The sequence below is a fragment of the Sarcophilus harrisii genome, chromosome X (assembly GCF_902635505.1).
Source record: "Sarcophilus harrisii chromosome X, mSarHar1.11, whole genome shotgun sequence".
NCBI lineage: Eukaryota > Metazoa > Chordata > Mammalia > Dasyuromorphia > Dasyuridae > Sarcophilus > Sarcophilus harrisii.
In genome coordinates this window covers 22,166,361-22,188,084 of record NC_045432.1, presented here as the reverse complement: position 1 = coordinate 22,188,084, position 21,724 = coordinate 22,166,361, and the positions used below count along the sequence as shown (strand labels likewise).

Genomic DNA, 21,724 nt, shown 5'->3' with positions numbered 1-21,724 from the left:
GTAAGCTTTTTTGCTCCCTCGTTTCACATTTGCAAGAAATAAAACTTTTAAGCTGAAAAAAAAGAAAAATTATCCATGTATTTATTTTGAAAATAAAAAGCTTTAATTTAAAAAAAAAGGGAATGGAACTTCCCCAAGGGCAAGGACTATGTGGCCCTCTTGTTTTTGAATCTGTGCCGGCCACATAGTAGGTGCTTTCTAAATATTTAATGGTTTGGATTTTACTCTTTTTTATTTCCTTTATTTATTTAATTTATCAGGATTTTGCCTGATGCCCTAAGAGGTCAGTTGTCCTACGTGCCCTCAGATAGGTATCCGGGACATATCAGAGGGAGGATCAGGTCTTCTATATTGAGATCTGCTATTCTTTCTCCTTGTACTCATTAAGGAGAGGGACTGTCTGGGTCTCTGATTTCATGGTTAGATAGAACTTTCTGATAAGGACATTTCCTATACAATGTATAGCCTTAGAGGCCTAGTTACCCATAATACTATTCCCCTCTGACCCATGACCAATATGGGGAAGGGATGGGACTCGAACCCATGTCCTTTCTTCCTTGCCAGGCTTTCCCCCATCCTGCTACTTCATAGGTACTAAATAAACACTGCAGTAAATTGGACCCAACAGAACAAGTCTCCTGGTTTTTCTCCTCCTACCTGTGTGTCCTTAAGCTAATCACTTTCCTAATCTGGGGTTCAGTCTCTCCCTTCAGAAAATGAGGGAGGGTATATCAGAGCATGCGATCTCCAGAGGAGTACCAATTATGTGTTTAACACCACATTAGATGTTGGGAAGACTCTGGACTACGGTAAAATGACACAACTCCATCCTTTCCCTGAGGGAGTCGAGTTAAGGAGATAAGATTCGCACAAAGGGTGGAAGGTCAGTGGTTTATAATTAAGAAGCAAACTGTGTGGGATGGAATTCACAAGATCCTTGATCGAGAGCCGGACAGGACCTCAGAGGCCATTTAAAGCAAGATCCTCCTTTGACAGACCAGCAGACCGAGGTCCGAGGAGGAAGCGATTTGTCCGAGACCACACAGGTAGGAAGAAGCATTCCTGGGATTTGAACCCTGATTCTAATTCCAGTCGGCCTCCCCCCTACCCCTTCTGCAGCCGGAGGGAGAAAAGAGTGGGTTCAGAAGGAATCAAACTCCGGTTGATCCCCAAGAGACTAGAATGCAGAAGTCAAGGGCCAGAGGCAAGCCTGAACATGACCCAGAGGTGGCTGAATCCTTCTTAAAAGGTTTGAAAATGCTTAGCCCCCCTCCCACCAGCAGCCATGGGACTTTTTACTCTCCTTGGAGCCAAAGGGACTTCACTAATCCCCAAAGAAATCCCTAAGGGGCCCAGGGAGGCAGGATTTTCTGGAATTGAAATTGGATATTTATAAAAAGGATCATGGATTTAAGGCTGGTGGGACCTTAAAGGTCATCTAGTTAAACCCCTTCATTCAATAGAGGGGGAAACTGAGGCTAAAAGAGGACAATGGACTTGCTCCTGCTCACAAATGATTTGTTTTGGCCCGTGGGGAGCCCTCCACCAAAATTTCAAAAAGAATCCCAGTGCCTGGTACATTTTTTTCTTTTTTCCTGGTGATCTCCTTGGCAAAAGAGCCCTCTCGATGAAGACTGGCATCTGCTCTGCAAGTTGGGTGCCCCGAGAGCTGTCTGGGGGCACTGGGAATTGGAGGGGTTGACCCAGGATCACACTGCCAGTCTCCATATCACGTGGGATTTGGACCCGGGTTTTCTTGGCTCTGAGACCTAAGCAGGCCCCCTTCTTTCACTTATCTCGATTCCTCAGCCAGAGGGTGAGCTCTGTGTTCTTCCTTGTTCTTTTGGGCAATTTCAGATGGACATAGTAGGTGGGCGATGACGGTTTGCTCATGAGCTGACCCAAGCTGCTTTTTAAGATGAGCAAGAATTTGAGATTTTAATTGGATGGTAATTGCTCAGGTGTCTCAGAGAGAGACTTTGTTCTTTGGGAGGCACAGGGAAATGAGCTTTGGAAAGTTCAACTCCCACATAGAGAGGCTGTTCAGCTGTGAAATAGGGTTGATGGGTCCATCCCTACTGTCCCAAGAACATTTTGTCCCATTTCCCTGGGCCCGGGAAGGTTATTCAGCATTTTTCAGAAGCAGGCTGACGTTGATACGGGTTATTGTGGTTCTCCCTTCCTTCTCGAAGAGGACTGAGGACACAGGGAAGGGGGATGTCTTGACTTCCCAGAGAATCGGATTTAAGTGAGGCAGGAGTGTGCAAAACATCAGGCTCATGCTTTCTTCCGGGGTCTTCGGAGTCCAGTGGAAAGACTTAGGCCAGGATTACTAGAGATGGCCCCATAGTTAAAGAACTGACCTGAAGCCAGGGGGTTAGTGTTCAAATTCTGCCTGAGACACAGGTGACCCTGGGTAAAGCATTCAACCTCTCTGGGCCCCAGACAGGTCTTTAAGACAAAAGCAGTTGGTGATCTGCATCCATAGAGGGAATTTCCTCATCCTAGAGGTGAATAAAATGAATAATAGATGAATAAAATCCCAGATCTGTCTGATTTTAAAAAATAAAAAAGGTATATTTCACTGTTTCACCCCTTAGCTCATGGGAAAGAATGAAGAAAAAACATTTTGTAATCCTTCAAGCAATACACATTTATTAATTGCCTACTCTGTTCCAGATGTTGTGCTACTCACTAGGGATGCAAAAAGAGGCAGAAGACAGTTCCTGTCCACAAGGAGCTTACAATTTAATGGGGGAGACAACAAGCAATCCAATACGTACAAAACAAGCTCAATAGAGAAGGCAAGTAAGGAATAATGGAGAGAAAGACCAAGAAATAAGAGGGCATGGAATCTTCCAGTAAAGGAAGGGAGTTTAGTTGAGATTTAAAGGAAGCCATGGAGGTCAGTAGGCAGAGTGGAGGAAGGACATTTATCACCATCATCATTATCATCATCATCATCATTAAAGAGTTTTCAGGGGTGATGGATGGATGAATGGATAGATAATAGATGGATGGATGGATGGATGGATGGATAGACAGATCTGAACTCTGAACTGCAGACCAGGGCTGGTCCAAGCAATGATAGTCACTTCCTTTCTCACAGCTGGAAGTGAGCCCACAATTAGCAGGGAGGCGGGGCTGCCTCCAGTGATTCCTAAAGGCCCATTTGCAAGCCGAGCTTGGCCCTTTGATGGCTCCCGGAGCTCTATAACCTCCTGTCTCCTGTTGGCTTCTGTGAGTCACAGTGTCTCATTCCTTCCCCTCCCTGCAATAAAAACCTTAGTGCCTGGACTTGGACCCTGGCTTAATGATCCTGTTCCCACCTTCCTGCTTGGGCCAGCGTGCTCCAAGGTCCAGGGGAGAAGGGGGTGTCTAGAGCTGGGGTGATGACGTGGAGGCCTGCCTCCTCCCTTCTTACTGAGGGGTTTCCAATCTGCCGGAGGCACAAGCCAGGTCAGCTCCCAGATCCCTAAGGGCAGTGGGCCACCTCTAGAGCTTTATGACAGAGACTTTGCCCTCCTGGTCCATGCTTTTGGCCCATCCTCCTCCCAAGGCCATGGCTCAGACTTTCAAGTCACAAGAAGTCACTGTGTGAGACCATCCACCAGGACCACAGCTGCTCCTAGCTTGGGACACCTCTTCAACAAGTAAGGACGATGGATGGAGGCAGGGTTCTGGGTCCCCATCCCCCCTCTCCCAAGCTCTCCCTTCTCTCTTTGGTGAGCTAATTCTCTCGAGTGCTTCTCCTTCCCTTCTTCAGTAACTATGCCCTATGGATTTCCTAAGGTTTTTCTAGCCTTTTGATCAGAACTTTAGCAGCTTTTGGAAGGATAATTTTCATCTTTTAAAGAGATTTCTTTTCACCTCAAAACACATTCCTCCTGTTCCGGGACATCTTGGGAGATCTGAAGGAGACCTTGGGGTCTAGAAAGACCGAGTCAGATATTCCCTGTTCTAAGACCCTATTCAAACTCTGACATCCCATATCCTCAGAATCCAGAACAGAGGATATTCCGGCTGGAAGGGAGCCAAGTTTAGGATTTCTTAACCAATGGGTCTCTGGATAGATTTCAGGGAGTCTGTGAACTTGGATGGGAAAAAATACTATTTATTGACACAAACCTTTAACTGAAATTTAGCTCTCCCTTCAGTTATTTCAAAAACATGGCTTTGAAAAGAGATCTGTAACTTTCCCAGATTGCCAGCAGCAGAGACTTAACAGAAAAGATTTAGCTCCTGATCTAATTAACCCTCCCATTTTTTTCAGAAAGGAGATACGTGACTTGCTCAAGGTCACATTACTAGTAAAAGTTGCCGACTCGGGACCAGAAATCTCCCTGTCCTATTTTGTTTCGGGTTCTATCGCTGTTGCCTTGTGAGAGGCTGATACGGGGATGTTTAAATAGATAGATGGTTAGGGGGATAAAGGATAACAACTTATAAACATTGCAACACTGAAGAGATCAGCGAGTCCTGCAGCCTTACATTAAGCATGAGGTCTGGAGATAAGTGACTTAGCCAAGACTGCCTGACATATTAGTAAGTAAGTAGCAAAACCAGACCTCCTGACTTCTGATAGGTTCTTTCCTTCAGACGCTTCTTGGTTTTTCAGCGGGGGCTTGCGGAGTCTCTTAAAGGGAGCTCGGAGGCTGCGATGCCCTCACCATTTTATGCCTAGCCTGGCAGCCTGTTAGAGGAAGTAGCGAGACAGGAAGAGGCAGCCTTGGGAGCGGAGAAGGGGGTTATTTGGGGAAAGGTGGCAGGCCTCGGGCCTCGGGCCTGGGAGCTTTTGGGTGGCCTGCTGCGGTGAGAGGCTGGCTGACTTTCCAGTGAAAGGGCCTGCTTCAAAATCCTGCCTTTGTTACTTATCACTGCGGATCCAGCCAAGTATCTCACTGGTCCCCGGTCTCAGCTGCTTCATCACTGTCGGTGGAGTTTGGACCAGACCAAGGCTCTAAGGTACTTTCTAGCTTTAAATCTATGAACCCATGAAGTGAATTCTGGACTTCTTTCTTGGGCCGCTGCGCTCCAATTCTCTTTTCTGGACTCGGGTTTCCTCCTCTGTAAAATGAAGGGATTGAACTAGATGATCTCCCCTTAAACCCTTCCAACATTAATCTTGGCTTCCGGTTCTGCTGTTCTAGGTTCTAAGCCCGCGGGGCTCCTCAAACTTTTTAAATAGGGGGGCAGTTCACTGTCCCTCAGACTGCTGGGGGCCGGACCATAGTAACAACAAAACCTTTGTTTTGTGGGTCTTTAAAAGAAACTTCCTAGCCCTGGGGGAGGGGATAATCGTCCTCAGCTGCCGCATCTGGCCCGCGGGCCGGAGTTTGAGGACCCCTGGAAAATCTAAGGGTTCTCCAGCTCGGACGTTTCGGGTCCTAAGTTTTCTCTAGCTCTGACTTTCTGGGTTCTAAGGGCCCTCTTAGCTCTGACATTTTCAGTTCTCTGATAGCCCCTGTTCTAAGGGCCCTCCAGCTCTGCCATCCCCCGTTCTGAAGGGCTTCCCGGCTCCCACGGAGCCTGTTCTGAGGCCCCTCCCTGGCCTGTCTCCCATCTCAGGCACCAGAGCTACAGCAGGGCAGCCCTGCAGGGGGTGGGGCACGAACCCCATTTGTGAGGCTGGCCGATTTCTGGGGAGGGGGCCCAGTGCTAGCGCCCGGGCGGCTGGCTGCTGGTTGGAGGGGGGGTGCGCCCAGGATGGGGCGCGGGCCCGGGCAGCCGCCGCTCGCCTCCCTAACCCTCTCCTCTCGGGCCAGATAACAAAGACGCCCCGTTCCCGCCCCCGAACCCCGCCCCTGGCCCCGCCCCCGGGCCCCGGCCCGGCCCGGGCCTCTGGGAGTCCCTGTCTGGATCTCGGCCCCAGTTGGGCCAATCCCAAGGGCTCGGGACGCTTTCTGGACCGGACCCGGGAAGGGGCGACCCCCGTGGCCGCCTTGAGCCCTTTTCCCCCCAGGCCGCCGCGGGCTGGGCCCCGGGAGGCCAGGTAAGCCCCTTCCTTCACAGGCCCCTTCCTCTCTCTCCCTTCCCGCCCCGGCTTCCCCCTTTCCGACTCCTCTCCCCCTCCCCTTCCCCGAAGGCATCGGGCCCGAGTCGTGGGCACCAGAGGGCCCAGAGGCGCGGGGTTCGGTGGCCAGAGCACGTGCACCCAGGGCCCAAGGATTTGGGAGCAAATTCTTGCCCTCCTTTCACCTCTGGCCGAGGCCCTTGCTCTTCTTTGGGCCTCAGCTTTCCCCTCATTCAAATAAAGGACTTGGACCAGAAGCGCCCCTCCCCCCATGCCGGCCTCCCCACCCCCACCCCGAGGCAGGGAGAATCCAAGCATCCCATTTGGGAGCCTGTCCCCATTCGGGGCCTCCCCCTTCCTAGCTCTTCAAGCTCCAGCAAGTCACTTTCCCTTTTGTAAACCTCAGTTTCCTTTCATTGAAAGGGCCTGCGAGATCTGACCCGTGACGCTTGGGCAACGGGGGAAAAGCCTGGTCTTTGGCTGGAAAACGCGGTCATTTGGTTTCTGTCGCTCCCCATGTGACTTTAGAGGCCCCAGAGATTTGGAGCTGACCTCAGGGGTCAGGAAGCTGAGGCTGAGGGTGGCGAAACAGCTGGCGGAGCTCAGAGCGGGCAGCCCAGACCTGGGGTGCTCCTCAGACCCGAAAGCCGCTTCTCCCCGGGGCCTCAGTTTCCTCCTCAGCCCAGCACCGAGGCCTGTGACTGGAAGGTGCCATTTTCTCGGGCTCACTGGCTTGACTTTTTCCTGGGAACTCCCAGTCCTGCCGCCCCATCCCCCGCCCCAGAGGCCAATGAAGTAATCAGTGTGAAAGAGTGTGGTATAACCACTTAAACTATTTTAGAAAACCCCAACCAGCCCCATGTCAGCGTCGAGCTTTGATGTGGTTTTCAAACTGGTAATGTGAGGATGGAAGCAGCTTCTGAGGGCCTGGCTTTGAACACTTCCACATTGAGCGAGCGGCTACGGCGCAGACGCTCCGGGGCCTGCCAAGAGCAGGCCGGGCTGGTGGGCCAAGGCCGGCTGGGATGCTGCTGGCAGCCGAGGCGCGCTGTTCGGGGCCAGCCAGAGGGGGCCCTGGGGAAGGATGGGCTCTTCCCCTCGCTCTGCCACTGAGGAGCCCAGGAACTCACTGGCAAGTCTTGGGGCTCAATTTCCTCAGTTATTTTTGCCAAGCGACAGGGCATAGTGCAGGGAGAACAGGCTACAGAGGCCCAAAGATCTACAGTGGCAGCCTGGCTCTCTGACCCTGGGAAACCCATTTTCACATGATGAATCTCAGTTTCCTCATCTGTAAAATGGGGAAGTTGGATTAGAAAGCCTCTAAAGTCTCTTCTAGCTCTGTGATTATCAGGGCCTTTAAAACTCTTCTGGTCCTTGGTCTAAGGTCCTTCCCAGCTGGGACTTTGTTTCTGCTGACGACCTACTGGGTTGTGACTTGGGGCATCCTGAAGACAATATGGGCTTTGATATTCTCTGTTCTAAGGCACATCTCTCTCGGTGCCGTTTTCTGCCCCAAAGGCCCCCCACTTCGGATAGTCTGTGCCATAGGTCCCTCCAGCTGTAACATTTATGGGAATTTGAGTTGAGTCTTGAAGGGAGCCAAGAAAGAAAAAAAGGGCACAGGGCCAGCCAAGAACAGTGGCAGGGAGGTTGGCAGTGGGCATCGTGTTTGAGAAGTGGCATATAGGCCATGATAGCTGGATCATAGAGTTGGCGGGTGGGGGCTTCAAATGGATGGCAGAAAGTTAGAAGGGGTCCAGGTTGTGAAGGCCTCTGAACCTCAAACGAGAGATTTTCATTGATCCTGGAAAAGATAGGGATCCATTGGAGTTTCCAGAGGAGAGCTATTCGAATCTGAGGTTCAGGAAGGTCCACTTGACAGCTGCCTGGAAGGTGGATGGGCTAGAACGAGGAAAAACTTGAAAGGGAGAGAGGCTAGAGTTCAGGCGTGAAGTGCTGAGTCCTCCCCCAAGGAATTTTGTGAGTGCACAGAAGGGGTCTGGCGTGCAGGACCCCCTCCCCCAATAAGTGTCTACTGTTGCGTTTTAGGATGGGAATACCCCAACTTGTCCTTTTCCTTGGCCGGGCCTGCCTAGTTCCAGGTGAAGGGCTGGAAATGCAATGTTCCTGTACTTTGACCTTAAAAGAACAGCACACACATTCTCACCTGTTGTTTACATCTTCTTTGGACAGTATGCTAACTTCCCAGGGTAGAACAAAGCTGATCCACCATTCTGAGCCTGAGACCTTGCCAAGTCCGTCAGTCCGGGGCCACTTTCCCCATCTCCTCTGGCAGAGGGCTAGCTCTTGCCCTCCCTCTTTGTTGTTGCCCCAGTTGTACTTCCTGTCACGTACTTCTCCCTCCTCTCTCCCCTCTCATTCCTAAACTCCAGCCCCATAGAGATAATTTCCTGACATTCACGTGTGACCATCACAGAGTGCCATGGTGGGGGCTGGGGTTGGGTCCCAGTTGGACCATACTCCTTATTCGCAGATTTCAGAGAGGCAAGGGACTTGCTCAAGATTCCAGGTGCTCTCTCCCTCTCCCGCGTCCTTCCTTCCTCCTTCTGTAGAAGGTACATGCCCTCGTTGGTTTTTTAATCTGCCTTCCAGCCCAGCTCTGTATAATTCCTTCATTTTCTCATTCAACATTTATTTAGAGCGCACACATAGTAAGATCTATATGTGTGCTATTTTTTTTTTTTTTTTGCCGAGGCGATCAGGGTTAAGTGACTTGTCTGGGGTCACAGCCAGGAAGCGTTAAGTGTCTGAGGCCAGATTTGAACTCTGACTTTAGGGCCGGTGCTCTACCCACTGCACCACCTAGCTGTCCCATGCATGCTATTTTTAATCATGAGGATGATGATGATACTATAGTAGAGGAACAATGAATTAATCAATCAGTAAGCCCAGGTGACACAGACCAGGCTCACCCTAGATTGGCCCAAATTCAGGTTCAAAATTAGGAGAAAATTAAACACAGACACCCCATTTATCAGTTAGGAAGAAGTTTGTTCAGCAAGGATATAGCGTTGACTCAGTCAGCGTAGCATCCCTGTTTCTGTGCTGGCCATGTTGGTGTCTCGGCCTGGAGCTCCCCACTCCTCTACTCTTCTTGCGCTGGAAATTAAATTAGCACCTTGAGCCTTAGCCCCCTTGTTCCAATTCAGTCTCCAGGATGGTTCAAATTGGGTTGGGCAGACAGTTTCTGTGGCCCCATATAACTGTAATGTCCAAGGTTACACGGGCTTATATGACCATAGGAAGGAAGCTCAGAGGCCAACTGGTCCAACTCCCATTTTACAGAGGGAGAAACTGAGGCCCAGGGAGGGGAGGAGCCTTGCTCAAGGCTCTACAGGTAGTACCAAATACACGGGAGTAGTGCAAACCACAGTGCTCTAGGAGGCATTGGGGGAAGTGGAGAATCAAAGTAGACTTCCTGGAAGAGTGGCATTTGAATTTGTTTGAAGGATGGGGAGGAACTCAGCAAGGGAAGAGGGAGATGGCAACCATTATAAGTGGAGGATACAGGGTGGGGAAGTGCATGGTGTGTTGAGGAGTCAGAGAATCGTGTATCAGTTGGGGGGATATTATGAAAGAAGGTGAGAAAGGTGAGGTGCCGCCAGACTGGGGAGCTCTGAACCCCAGACTGAGACTGTTGTAGCCCGCCAGGCCAGGAGTTCCAGTATGAACGCAGTGGGAAGGAGGAAGGGCCAGGGCTAGAGCATCTTCAACAGGAATGGGCCTCTGAGGCCAGCCGGTCTAGCACCCTCATTTTACTGAGGCCCTGGGATGGGAAGAGGGTCAAAATGGCAAATCACCCAAGTATTCAGCCTCGGCCCCGTGCCAGTCACGGTGCCAGTCCTGGAGGTCCCGAGGAAAAGCCAAGTCAGCCCCTGTGCCCAGGAAGTTCACAGTGTAACGTGGGGCGGGGGGGATGGTGCTGGTGAAAGATAACATGTAAACAATTGTGTCCAAAACAGGGACATAGAGGATCAGCTGGGGAGAGTGTGATAGTTGGGAGGAGTCTGAAAGGGAACTGGAAAGGCTTTCTTGCAGAAGGAAAGATTTCAGAGGAGACCTCAAGGAAGACAGAAGAAAGGAGAGTGTTTCAGGTACGGGGGCAACCACTGGGAATGCTGGGAGTTGGGATCTGGGAATGTCTTGAGGAACAACCTGGAGGCCTGTGTCACTGGATCCCAGAATACCCTAAAGGGAGAAAAGGGTAAGAAGAATGGGAACCAGGAAAGGGGCAGGTTCCCAAGGGTTTTTAAAAGAGCCAAATAAGATTTTATCCATTTGGTGCTGGGAGTAATAGTGAGCTACTGAAGCTTAAATGAATAGGGCAGTATTTGAACTTAAGGAACATCAATTTGCTGGCTAAATGGAGGATGGACTGGAGTGGGGAGAGCCTTGGGGCACACCCCCCCACCAGCAGCTATAATCCACGCTTGAAGTGATGAGGGCCCGCTCTAGGAGGGCTGCTCTGTCAGAAGGGAGAGGGGGCATGTTGGAGAGATGCCCCAAAGTTAGAGGTGATAGGGTTTGGCAGGAGGTTGGGACGAGAGTGATGAGGCAAAGAGGACACTCATGGAGAGCCTCAGTGCCCGGGAGGCACGGACATGGCCAATAATAGGGAAGTTAGGGAGACAGGGCCCGGAAAGGGTACTTTCAGTGGAATGAAGATGTCAGAAAAGAAGAGAATGAGAGGAAAGGAAGCAGAGGGCCAATTGTAGAAGGCCTCAAGGATTTTAGCCACAAAAGGGAGGAGGGAGAGAGGATGAGAGTGAGAGGGGATGGTCAGATCAAGGGGAGGCTTTTTAAAGGTGGGCAGGCCATGGGCATGTTTGTGGGCAATGGGGAAGGAGCTCGTACAAAGCAATTGAGGGCTGGGTGAAGCGGTCTGATGGCAGAAGATAGGTGAGCCTGTCAGTCCCTTATGCCTCCATTTTATCTGCAGGGGGGAGGCAAGCTCTCAGCTGAGAGGATAGAGAGGGGGAAGCAAAGGAGGCTTGGGGAGGGATGAGAAAGCTCGAGAAAACCCTGTGGCAAGGAGATAGTGACTTGATGAGGAAGGCGTACAGCCATGGCCCTGTTCCAGTGAGGTCCAGAAATGTGCCCCGGCCTCCATTCCAAGGGATTCCTAGTTCTCCTCAGCTTTGTTCAGCGGCGCACGAGAAGGAGGGAGGGGAGCGGGGAGCAAGGAGGGGGAGTGATCCAAGGCTGAGGCTTAGCAGGGCAAGATGAAGATAGGATAAGGAGGCCAAGAGCTCCAGACAAGAACTGTCAGACTCAAGGCCCACGGCCTGATTAAAATGTGTCAGCAAAGGTTTAACAAAATAACAAATACAACATGCCATAGCTCTTGTTAATTTGTGGCTTTCTAAGTCAAGAGGCCATCCTCAGGAATCGTTTCTATCCGGGCCTGACACCACTCTTGTAATTTATGTCCCCGGAGCTATTGAACCTTGTAGTTCAAAGACCCTTTTCCTGGGGCAATGCTGGGTATGTATCAGAGAAGGAGGGACCCGGCCAAAAAGATTTCTAGCAGCTCTTTTCATGGTGGCAAAGACCTGGAAATTGGGGAGCCACCGGGGAATGACTCAAGTGGCGGCATATGATTGTGGGGAATATTATTGTGTCAGAAGCAATGACAAGCAGGATGCTCTCAGAAACACTTGGGAAGACTTAGAACCTTAGGGAAAAAACTTAGCAAAGTGAAGTGAGCAGAAAGCAGGAGCTGTTCCTACAAGTACAATAATAGCATAAAGTCAGACAACTTTGAAAGACTTAGGAACCCGAGCGACCCAATGGTACAGGGGATTGGTGAGGAGGCAGACCGCCCACTTCCCCATAGAGAGCCAATGGACTCGGGGAACAGAGCGAAGCATGTCCTATTCTGGACGTGGCTAATGTGGGATTCCTTTTGCTTGGCTCTGTCTACATTGGCTTTTCTTGCTTTATCCATGGGTGGAAGAAGGGGAGCTGGGAAGGAGAAAATTTGGAATTCAAATCCAATTGGAAAGGAAGAAGACAAGTGTAGGTCTCAGGGGATTCACCGAGGTATCAAGAAGGGGAAGAGGCGAGTGCAGGCAATGAGGGGGTGATGCCCTGGAAGGTACTAAGGGTTGTGGGGGTTGTGGCGATGATGAAGAACTGGGCTACCAATAATACAGGGCAGAGGAAGAGCTGGGATGACACCACATTGTGAGCAGATGAAGGGATTCCAGAGCTCGTGGTTATGGAAGTGGGGCATTTGTGGGTAATGGCCACATCATCTCTGAGGATAGCTGGGGTGGGGTGAAGGGAAATTGAGGAAGTCTGAAGTTGGGGTGTTTGAGATCAGCCAGTCAGTGAGCATTATTAAGGTCCTGCCATGTGCCCCGCTGTCTAATGGGGGAGACAGAATGTAAAATCCCTTCACAATTCAAGGGAATAGAGAAGAGCAGATCAGGATTTTGGTACCATCTAACTTGGTTTTACCACAGCCTCAATAGGAGAGGAAGAGGCCGAATCACTTGTCCTCTCTGGGTCTCAGTTTCCCTGTATGTAAAATGGGATCAGACTAACCAGCTGATCCTTCTCCAGCTCTGACATCTTGGGCTTCTAGAATTGGACCTTCCCCGGACCAGAACTATTCATCTAGATCAAAAGCCCACTTCCCTGTGTGTACTGTGGACAAACAAGCTAGATACAGACTGTGTTGGAGCTGATCTCAGAGCGACGAAGGGAGCCAGCTGGGAAAGGCCACTTGGAGGAGGGAGGGCTTTCCAGAAGCCAAGAGAGTTAAGGGAGATCTGAGGAGGGAGAGAGTTCTAGGCATGGGGGAAAGCCAGCAAAGGTGTTGGTAGGTGGGAGAGGGGGTATAGGACTCCAGGAGCAGCATGGGGGTGAGCGGGGCTGCCAGCTGGCCCGGAGTGGGGAGAGACTCGAGGCAGGAAGGCCTGCCACTGAGGGCCGGGACCACGTGGGGGGACAGTGTCGGGGGACAGAGGGCAGCGCTAAGAGAGCGAGTTTGGGGGAATGCCAATATGTATGCTAATGTTTCTTAATAGGAGGGCAGGAGATGGGGAAGAGAAAAAGACTGTGAGTGAGGTACTGAATTCATTGAGGAGGGAAGGAGTGTGTCCTGGGAGTTTGTCGAAAACAGCTACCAGACGCTTGATTGTGTGATTAATATGGATTGAATGAACCTCAAATGAGCCAGCATTTAACTTGTGTAAACGCGGCAGTTGACGCCACGGGAGCGAATGAGGTTGTCAAAGGATAAAGGACAGAGGGGCTTGGACGGATCCTTGGAAAAGTCACCAGATATGGTTCTGGTCCAGTGACCTCTCACAAGGAGCCAGCCAGGGTTGGGGGGGGGCTGTAGGGGTGCTGGTATATTTCTTCTTGTGTCAATTTCTGGGGGTGACTTCTTAGCTTCACTGTGAGATGTAGGGGGACTTTTTGATTGATCTGGGGATTGAGAGTTGCCTCTAATTCTGAATATGGATTGTCAAATGGGACTGAGAAACCCCTCAGTCTTCAAGGGAATAACGAAGACCAAATCGGGATTTTGGCACCATCTCATTTGGCTTTACCACGGCCTCAATAGGAGAGGAAGAGGCTGAATCACTTATGCTCTCTGGGTCTCAGTTTCCCTGTATGTAAAATGGTTTCAAACTAATCAGCTGATCTTCTTCCATCCCTGACATCTTGGGCTTCTAGCACTGGACCTTCCCAGGGCCACAACTGTTTATCTAAATCACAAACCATTTCTCTGGCTCACAGATTGCCCAGTGGGAAAGATGGGGATGCTGGGTATATTTCAACCTACCTCTGCCAGGCAATGCTGGACTGAGCTACCCGCTGGGGCAGGATCATAGGCCTGGAAAGGGGGCCCTCAGAGCCTAGTTCAATCTCCTCATTTTACAGAGAAGGAAACTGAGGTCCATCTTAGAGGAAGGGATGTGTCCAGGGTCACGCACATTGGTGCTCTACTCGTTCCTTGTCTAGAAGTCGAATGGGCCGCCTTAGAAGTGAGTTCCTTGGGACCAGTCTAATAGCAGAGGTGGTCAGATGTTGTAGAGGGATCCCTGCTCAAGTACAGGTTGGACTTGTTGCCCTGAGCTCCCTTCCTCCTTGAAATTCTGATTCTTTGAGACCAGTTTCTCCTTTTCCAGAGGGGCGTCTGTGGCCCACAATGGGAAATGGCATCGCTCTTGTCCCCGGGGAAGGGAGAACAGGAAAGGCAGGCAGGCTGAATGCTCCCAAGGGATCTTGGTAACCCACAGGTGGCAGGGAGGCAAATCACGTAACACCTTCTGTCTTCTTGGTATGATGAGGCAGCTCAAGAGCAGGGCCTGGGGTTGGGAAGACCTACACACCAGACCAGCCTCAGATGCTCCCTAAATAGGTGACCCTGATTAGTCACTTCACCTCTGTCTGCCTCAGTTTCCTCACCTATAAAATGGGATCACAATAGCCCCTTCTGCTCAGGATTATTGTGAGGCCCAAACGAGATCAGATTTGTAAGCACGTAGTAGGGATGATGCAGGATCCGCTCTTCCTCTGGCCTTCTTCCAAGCACTTAGCCTAGTGGCTGCCACACAGTAAGGGGTTAATACTTGCTATCTGGCTGCATCGTGTTCCCTCTCACACTCCGTGGTAGGGGAGAATGTTCTCTGCTCTCCCATCCTCCATAAAAGAATCAAAATGCTTTTCAGTCTTCTGTTTCTTCATTAACGACATAGAAAAATAAAGGATTAATGAACTGAATATGCAATTAAAAACTTTATCAATTGCCAGGTGTGGTGGCAGCTGTCTGTAATCTTGGGCACTGGGGAAGCGCAGGCTGATGCAGATTGAGTGTCTCTTCCTATTAGCTTCCTTCTCTTCATCCTTAGCTCCTCCGGGGCGCTTCTTAGCCCCATTTTCCAGGCCCCAGACTGAGGTCTCGCTCCCATCTTCACTTAAGAGTCCCAGTGCAGGTTGAGTCCCCTAATCTTTGTTTTTGCCACAGATTCGTCAGGGTTCCCCAAAGTTAGGGCACTCTCCTTGGAGTTTCCGGCCTCTCGTTAGTGAGCTTAGTGGTAAGCGGTTAGGTGGTCACAGGGGGCTGGTTGTCTTAGTGGACCACAGGCCAAATCTGCATGAAGGTGAAAAAGATGTCAGAGCAGGAGATCAGCACTCTAGTATTTTGTGACAGTTCGTGTTTGTCTTTGTTCCGTCGCCTGGCAGAATCAGTTAATCCTTCCTCCCGCTGTACCACACATAAAGACAGGCTGGAATTGGCACTACCCAAGAGGTGCCCGGTCCTCAGTTCCAAGTGGCACGCATATTTATTTACACACACAGTGTCGTGGAAGTTTTAGTGCTGGTTTGGGCTATTTCCAGCTGTTTTTCTTTTCTCTACAAAATGAGGGGGGTTGGAGCAGCACATCCCAAAGGGCCCGGCCAGCTCCGCCATCTCTTGTGTGTGCAGCAGTGCATCCTGGCGGAGGCTGGCACATGGCCTTCCTACCCTGCTGTCCGGCTCATCTTTCCCTTTCCTTCCACAGCTCCGGGCCTCTACCTATCCCTCCCTGGCAGCCACTCTGGTAACATAGGCTCAAAAGCCTCTTCGGTGTCTCTCTTGCAGGCCGACAGCTGCCCCTCCACTTGCCTGCCAGAACGAAGCGGGATATGGGCCAGTGGTGGCTTCTGGGGGCCCTGCTCTCCATCCTGGCGCTCTGGCCTTCTCCGACTCGGGGAGCCACCCGGGTCTACTATGTGGGTATCCGAGAAGTCCAGTGGAATTACTTACCACAGGGGAAAAACATCATCACGGGCCAGTCACCGGGAAATGACAAGTAGGTGCTACTGGGGGCGTGTTCTGGGGGATTAAGAACCTTAGGTGTTCTGGCCTCTGCTGTGAGTCGGGGAGTGACCTCCTGGCAATGGGGGACCTTAGATGTCTCCTAGAATAGCCTGTTTCACAAATGAGGAAACTGAGTCTTGGAGAGAAGTGACTTACTTACTTGAGCTAAGTCTTGGTGAATAGCAGAATTCAGATTTAAAACGAAGTCCCTTGACTCCAAAGTCATATTCTACTATCCTAGAATCCCTCTTTAGAACTCTAGCATGGTAAAAACAATTCCCATGTCTGGGGGACATCAAAGTTTACAAAAAAGGGCAGTTAGATGGCACAAGGGATAGAACGTAGACCTGGAGGCAGGAAGACTTGACTTTGAATCCGGTCACAGACATTTTAAGTTGTGTGACTCTGGGCAAGTCACTCCAGCCTGTCTGCCTCAGCTTCCTCATCTGTAAAATGAGCTGGAGAAGGAAATGGTAAACTGCTCCAGTGTCTCTGTCAAGAAAACCCCAAACGGGGTCACAGGGAGCTGGATGGGACTGGAAAATGGCTGAAAGTCAATAGCAGGAGTTTACAGAGCACTTTCCCAGGACAAGCCTGTGAGGTAAGGTATTGTGAATATCATGATCTCTACTTTGCAGATGGGAAAACTGAGGTGTTGAGAGGTGAAGGGACTGGGCCAAGGTCACGCAGTTAATAAGCAGAGGAGCCTTTTGACGCTAAGCCCAGAGCCCTCCATGGCTGCCTGATGTGGGTAATCACAGGTGCTCACTTTTCTTTAGCTCTTTATGATCTAGAACATGATTTCTGTGCAAAAGTCCCTAAGTAATGTGGCACAAATGGCGTTATGCACATTTTACAGCTGCCAAGCCCAAAGCTCGGGCAAGCATCTTGCCCAAGTTCCCAGCTCGTCTGAATTCCCAGCGCTCTAACCCCTAGGCCAGCTTGTCTTTTCACTCAGGTGAACTATGGAGCTCTGGAGCCTGTGCATTTGGGGCTAGCTTCCTGAAGCCTGGCTCAGTTACATGACTTCCCATAAATCCGAAAGCAGGTCTGGAGCCCAAAGGGCTTTCAGGCAGAGACCGTCCCCTCTGTCAGCCCAGATTTGGGATCCCGGACTTCGCGGGTTGGAACAGACACTGAATGGTCACCCAAGCCTCTCCCTGCCTCAGACACACTGGTGGCTAGCTTGGTACAGTAGAAGACCTGATCGCAAATCTCAGCTCTCTCATATGTTAAATGTGTGATCTTGGCCAAGTCCCTCCTCTTCTTCGTGGTCTCAGTTTCTCCCTCTGTGAAATGAGGGGGCCTGATCAGCTTGGGCAATGTTTCTTTTGGCTTCGTGCTCCTAAGACTCAGTCTGCTCACTGTGAAATGGGAATAATGGTAAACTGCTGGCTACTATGAGAACAGTCTCTTGCCAGCCTTAGGGTACTAGAGCAGGGATGCTAGAGCTGGCACCCAGGAATAGATTTCAGAGGGAAAAGGGCCAGCTTTGTTTGCCCTAATTATTTTTTGCTGTTGTTGAGTCGACATGTTTTCTTTTTTGTATTTAAAAAATGATTCTGAGAAGGCGTATGGGACTGCCCTGGATTTACTAGCCCGGATGTCCGGTAACCCTGGCACTCCAGAAGGGTGAGTTGTGATTGCTCTGCTGCCTCTCCTCTCTCTCCCTCCAGGATAGCCTCCAGTTTGCTGGAGCCCGGCAGGGACCGAATAGGGAGCATCTACCATAAAGTTGTCTATAAGGAATACTCAGATAGCTCCTATACGCAGGAGGTGCCCCAGCCGGCCTGGATGGGCTTCCTGGGCCCCGTGCTGCGAGGGGAAGTGGGGGACGTCATCTTGGTCCACCTGAAGAACTTTGCCAGGCGTCCCTACACAATTCACCCCCATGGCGTCTTCTACGAGAAAGACTCTGAAGGTCAGTCATGGGCCCCTTTTCCTGATCTGAGGGAATTTGGAGGGGCCTCTGGAGGGCCAATAGTCAGGAGGCCCAGACTCAAAGTCTGGCTCTGCTGTCAGAATGGGCACATCCTTGACTTCTTTGGGCTTTGGCGGCCCCTCTATAAATCAGGGCTAATAATTGTGTCTGCCTTCCATTGAGGAGCAAACGTGTGGGCTGTGGGAGAGCTTGGAAAATCTGGAAATGCTCTTTGCGGAGTTGGGAAGCCGAAGGGGACTTTAGGTTCTTGTATATTTATTTTACAGAAAAACAAACTGAGGCCCAATGAGCACTTGCTTAAAGTCACACAACAGGTGCTGATAGAGCTGAGGTCGAGCCCAGATCTGCTGGCTCCCTATTCAGGGCCCTTTGTGTTACAACTTGATGTGAACCCAGGGAGTGAGAAGGAAGGGACTCCGACCCATGCCTGTGCTGACACCACCTGAGGATGAGGCTTTTGATTCTGGCACCCGGGGTTCCAAATTGTTGTGTTTACAGTGATCCCAGGGTTTGGTGCTGGGGGGCACCTTATGTAGGTCTCATTTGGGCCAGTGCCTCCACTTAATTGGTGAGAAACCAGAGACAGAGATGAGAGGGATTGAAGAGATAGACAGAGATGAGAAAGATAGAGAGATAGAGACAGACAGAAACAGACAGAGAGGGACAGAGGTGGGATGAGAAAGAGAGAAGAGAGAAAGGGATACAAACAGAAACAGAGACAGAGAGAGGTGAGATAGAAGAGAGAGAGACAGAAATAGAGAGAGATAAAGAGAGGGAAGGAGGGAGGGAGAGAGAGGACAGAGAGGGACAGAGGCAGAGATGAGATAGAGAGATGAGAGAGAGACAGAGACAGAAAGGGGAGAAAGATAGAGAGATAGAAACACAGACAGAAACAGACAGAGAGGGACAGAGGCAGAGATAAGAAAGAGAAAGGAGAGAAAGGGAGAGACAGAGAGACAGAGACAGAGAGAGGTAAGATAGAGGAGAGAAAGACAGAAATAGAGATAAAGAGGGAAGGAAGAAAGGAAGGAGAGGACAGAGAGAGATAGAGAGGGACAGAGGCAGAGAAGAGAGAGGAGAGAGAAAGAGAGAGGAGAAAAAGAGAGACAGAGAGACAGACAGAGACAGAGAGACAGAGACAGAGAGAAGGGGAAGGAGGGAGGGAGAAGACAGAGAAAGAAACAGAGACAGAGAGGAGAGATACAGAGAAGAGACAGAGATTAATATATAGAGGGTGGAGAGACAGACAGAGGGAGGGATGGAAAGGGGAAGGGAGAGAGAGGCAATCATATAGGAAGGGAGGGAGGGAGAAAATAACTTTGTGAAACCTGAAAAGCACCTTGGCTCAGGAGGAAAACCCATGGGAGGCGCTGTGCTGAGCACTGAGACATAAATCTCGCCACAGTTTGGCCCCTTCCCTCAGGAAGCTTAGATTCTTATAGGGGAACTCAGCTCCAAAGGGATACTGGGAAGTGGGGGGGGAGGGGCAGAAGGGTACCCACTTGCCGTTTACTGTCAGGGAGGCCTAGACCCTGGCGGGGCCGGGCCGAGCCCCACCCAGGAGACCCGGGGAGCAGAGTCTGGGAGCCGGACAGAGAGGTGAGCTGTCCGAGAATGCCCAGGTGGCCACACCTCAGGGAGTTGAGGCATGAGGCAGTCAGGGAAGTCCCTCAGGTCGGTACCTTCTGGGTTTCCAAATCCTCCCTTCCCCCGCTGCAGGGCCAGAAGTCGGTGACCGGTGTCTTGTTTCCAGACTGATGTTCTGAGCTCCCTCGTGCTGAGCAGTAGGGTGAGGAGATCCCTGTATTTCTTCTGTTTGCCAGGTTCCCTGTATCCAGATGACACCTCTGGGAGACTGAAAGCAGATGACGCCGTCCCCCCTGGGGGGAGCCACACCTATAACTGGACTATCCCCGAGGGCCACGCGCCCACCCACGCTGACCCCGCTTGCCTCACGTGGATCTACCACTCCCACGTGGATGCTCCTCGAGACATTGCTTCCGGCCTCATCGGGCCGCTCATCACCTGCAAAAGAGGTAGCTTTGGCTAGGGCGAGCAGGAGGATGGGGCCCAGGGGTCCGGGTGCCCCCGTGACCAGCCAGAGCGCTTGGTGTTGTTGGGACAAAGCAGGGGACGGCTGCTGCCGACACCCCGACGAAGCCAGTGGCTTCCCTTCCACTCTTGAGGTTGTAAATAAAACCCCGGAGAGCCCGGTGTCTGGAGTCTCTACCACTGCAGGAGAGGAAGTGGACAGGAAGGAGGCGGGAGCGGCTGAGGCCTTTTTGCGGCAGAGTGTGGGGCTCCGGGTGGCTTGCCCCGTGTGCCTTTGTTTGGCCCCCAAGGAAGCCTGATGGCAAAGGCTGTGCTAGAGCTGCCCGATGCTAGAGCAGACAAGAGGAAGGAGCTGGGGGTGCTGGCTCTCAGTGTTACAGTGTCACCAAGTCAGTGGAACTGGCTCCCTCCATCTTCTTCCTCCCTGACTCCCTGGCCAAGCTCACAGTGCCAGAGAAGTGGATGCGCTCAGGGTGGGGGCCGCTCAGGGTTTGCCAGGCGCAGGGAGGGGGCTCGCTCGGGTTGGGCCTTGCTGGGGTAGGGACTTGGAGGGTTGTGGCTGGCTGGGAGGAGGGACGGTAGGGGTGTGGTACAGCAGGGGGTTGGGTATAGCCCAGCTACACGTGTGAGCAGAGTGAGGATCAGGGCTAGGACTGTGGGCAGGGCAAGGCTTGCCCGGCATTGGGTGCGGCCCAGGCTGAGTTTTAGGCAGGACAGACATGGAGTAGGTGGTTTCAGCTCCACCTCAGAAGATTCTACCCCCTTCGTGCCATTGGCCAAACCTTCTGGACCCTCCTCTTCTGTCCTTGTGGGCTATTCCTGAGTTTCTGCCCCCCTTACTGTCCAGCCCTTGGGGCTCCTCACGGCCCTCTCCCTTCTCCCTCCAGGAACCCTGACTGGAAGCTCCCCTCCTAGGCGCCGGGATGTGAGCCAAGACTTCTTCCTCCTCTTCAGTGTGGTGGATGAGAATCTGAGTTGGCTCCTGGAGGACAACATCGCTTCCTTCTGTTTGGACCCTACCTCGGTGGACCAAGAAGACGAAGCTTTCCAAGACAGCAACATGATGCATGGTGAGCTCACTGAGCAGAAGCAGAGGCGGGGCTCCTGACCCCCATGCTGCACCCTATCCTTGCCCTGATCAGGGATCAGAGCTTCCCAGGCCTGGGTTTGAATCTCTGGGCCTCAGCAGCAGATGAGCAGCAAGCCTCTCCAGCCACAAGTGCCCAGGCTGAGGGAGAGCAGCATGGCAGGCGGGCAGAGGCTGCATTCTCCACAGCCCAGAAGCAAAGCCTTCTGGGTTGGCCGTTCCCACGGGGAACACCATCGGGAACTGCCTCTAGAGGCTCTGCCCGCTTGGGCGAGGAATGGGCCTTTGCTGACTTTCAGAAGGGTCTGAGCTGGAAGGAATCAGTCAGTAAACATTTATTAAGCACCTACTCTGTTAGTTACACCCTTGGGATATAAAGAGAAAACAAGCATTTATTGAGCACCTGCTATGTGTCAGGCATTGTGCTAAGTGCCAGAGATATAAAAGGGGGCAAAAACCAGCGTGTACTCTCAAGGAGCTTATGGCCTAATGGGGGAGATGACATGTAAACAAATGTATACAAAGCAGGAGGGAGGACATCACGAACTGGGGGAAGGCCCTAGAACTCTGAGGGCTTGGGAGAGCTTCTTGTACAAGATGGGACATTAGTAGGGACTTAAAGGAAGCCAGCTAGGTCATGAATTTGAGTGGAGAAGGAGTGTGTTTCAGGACTGGGGAGAACGCCCAGAGCTGACAGGTAGAGGAGCATTAGGCTGGAGACCGGGGTCAGTGGGCTGAGGCAAATGTGCAGGGAAGTAAGGGCTGAGAAGACCGGAAAGGCAGGAGAGG

The 21,724-nt window shown here is 51.5% G+C and overlaps 1 protein-coding gene across 5 annotated transcripts in view; it reads left to right on the top strand.

Annotated features, from left to right (window-relative positions):
* Positions 1-904: 904 nt before the first annotated feature.
* HEPH (hephaestin) overlaps positions 905-21,724 on the top strand; it is a 61,507-nt gene continuing 40,687 nt past the window's right edge. The window contains exons 1-5 of one of the 5 annotated variants that reach the window (XM_031945261.1): positions 905-1,046; positions 15,636-15,846; positions 17,531-17,775; positions 19,620-19,832; positions 20,736-20,918. In XM_031945261.1, the coding sequence (XP_031801121.1) occupies positions 920-1,046; positions 15,636-15,846; positions 17,531-17,775; positions 19,620-19,832; positions 20,736-20,918 (979 nt within the window). In that variant the 5' untranslated portion in view covers positions 905-919. Of the gene's footprint in view, positions 1,047-3,269; positions 3,654-4,387; positions 4,966-5,811; positions 5,993-10,007; positions 10,129-15,635; positions 15,847-17,530; positions 17,776-19,619; positions 19,833-20,735; positions 20,919-21,724 lie in introns of those variants that run through there. The other 4 variants (XM_031945263.1, XM_012553180.3, XM_031945262.1 and 1 more) reach the window with 4 other exon arrangements.